The sequence below is a fragment of the Aplysia californica genome, unplaced genomic scaffold, assembly GCF_000002075.1.
Source record: "Aplysia californica isolate F4 #8 unplaced genomic scaffold, AplCal3.0 scaffold00154, whole genome shotgun sequence".
Taxonomy (NCBI): Eukaryota; Metazoa; Mollusca; class Gastropoda; order Aplysiida; family Aplysiidae; genus Aplysia; species Aplysia californica.
The window spans coordinates 522,954-524,177 of record NW_004797424.1 but is presented as its reverse complement, the minus strand read 5'-3'; the positions used below and the strand labels follow the sequence as shown (position 1 = coordinate 524,177).

General features: G+C 50.8%; 1 protein-coding gene across 1 annotated transcript in view; it reads left to right on the top strand.

The window, feature by feature from the left end:
- LOC101847490 overlaps positions 1-1,224 on the top strand; it is a gene marked incomplete in the record, with an annotated part of 42,456 nt that overhangs the window by 38,283 nt on the left and 2,949 nt on the right. The window contains 1 exon segment of the mRNA XM_013081990.2: positions 127-293. Within this exon segment, the coding sequence (XP_012937444.1) occupies positions 127-293 (167 nt within the window).

Genomic DNA, 1,224 nt, shown 5'->3' with positions numbered 1-1,224 from the left:
GAGGGGGTTATGTACATGTACCGACTTAGTTACACGCTGGTGTCGTGCAACAACGTCGCTACAACAGTATTGTGTTGCAAATGCCGCAAAACTCTTAAATAAAACTAAAACCTCTCCCCTACTCAGGCTTGGGACTGTATGGTATGTTCAGCATCGTCGCCTCCATCTTTTATCTGGACACGCTGGACGGAGGGCTTACCATCATCACCAACCTGTTCATGTTGGTCCAGGCAGGGGCTCAGGCTACCTTCACACTGGCCGCTCTTAGGGTGTCCGCTGTGGACAGTACCCAGGTGATGAACGTTGTCAAGATGGGATGAGATGGGATGAGATGGGATAGCATGGGATGGGGTGAGATGAGATGGGGGGAGATGGGTTGGGATGGGATAGGATGAGATGGGATGGGGTGGGTTGGGATGGAATGAGATGGAATGAGATGGGATGGGATGGGTTGGGATGGGGTGGGATGGTTTGGGATGGGATGGGATGAGATGATGTGGGTTGGGTTAGGATGGGATGAAATGGGATGGGGTGGGTTGGGATGAGATAAGATAAGATAAGATGAGATGGGATAAGATGAGGTGAGATGAGATCATCACCAACATGTTCATGTTGGTCCAGGCAGGCGCTCAGGCTACCTTCAAACTGGCCGCTCTCAGGGTGTCCGTTGTTGACAGTACCCAGGTGAGGAACATTGTCAAGATGGGACGAGATGGGATGAAATGGGATAGCATGGGATGGGGTGAGATAAGATGGGATGGGATGAGGTGAGATGGGATGTGATGGAACCTGACAGGACGGGATGATATTTGATGGGATGGGTTGGGATGGGTTGGGATGGGATGGGTTGTGTAGAGATGGGATGAGATGGGATGAGATGGGATAGGATGGGATGGGATGGGTTTGGATGAGGTGAGATGGAATGAGATAAGTTGAGATGAGATAGGGTGAGATGAGATGGGATGGGATGAGTTGGGATGAGATGAGATGAGATGAGTTGGGATGAGATGAGATGGGACGAAATGAGATGAGATAGGATGGGATGGAATGGGATGGGATGGGATGAAGAATCTTTATTGTCCAGACACTAGTACACTGATTTAGTGTTTCATCACACGCACGCCCGCGCATGCGGGCGCGCGCACCCACACGCATCTACACCCAAATGCACACACACACTCACACACACACACACACACACACTCACACACACACACACACTCA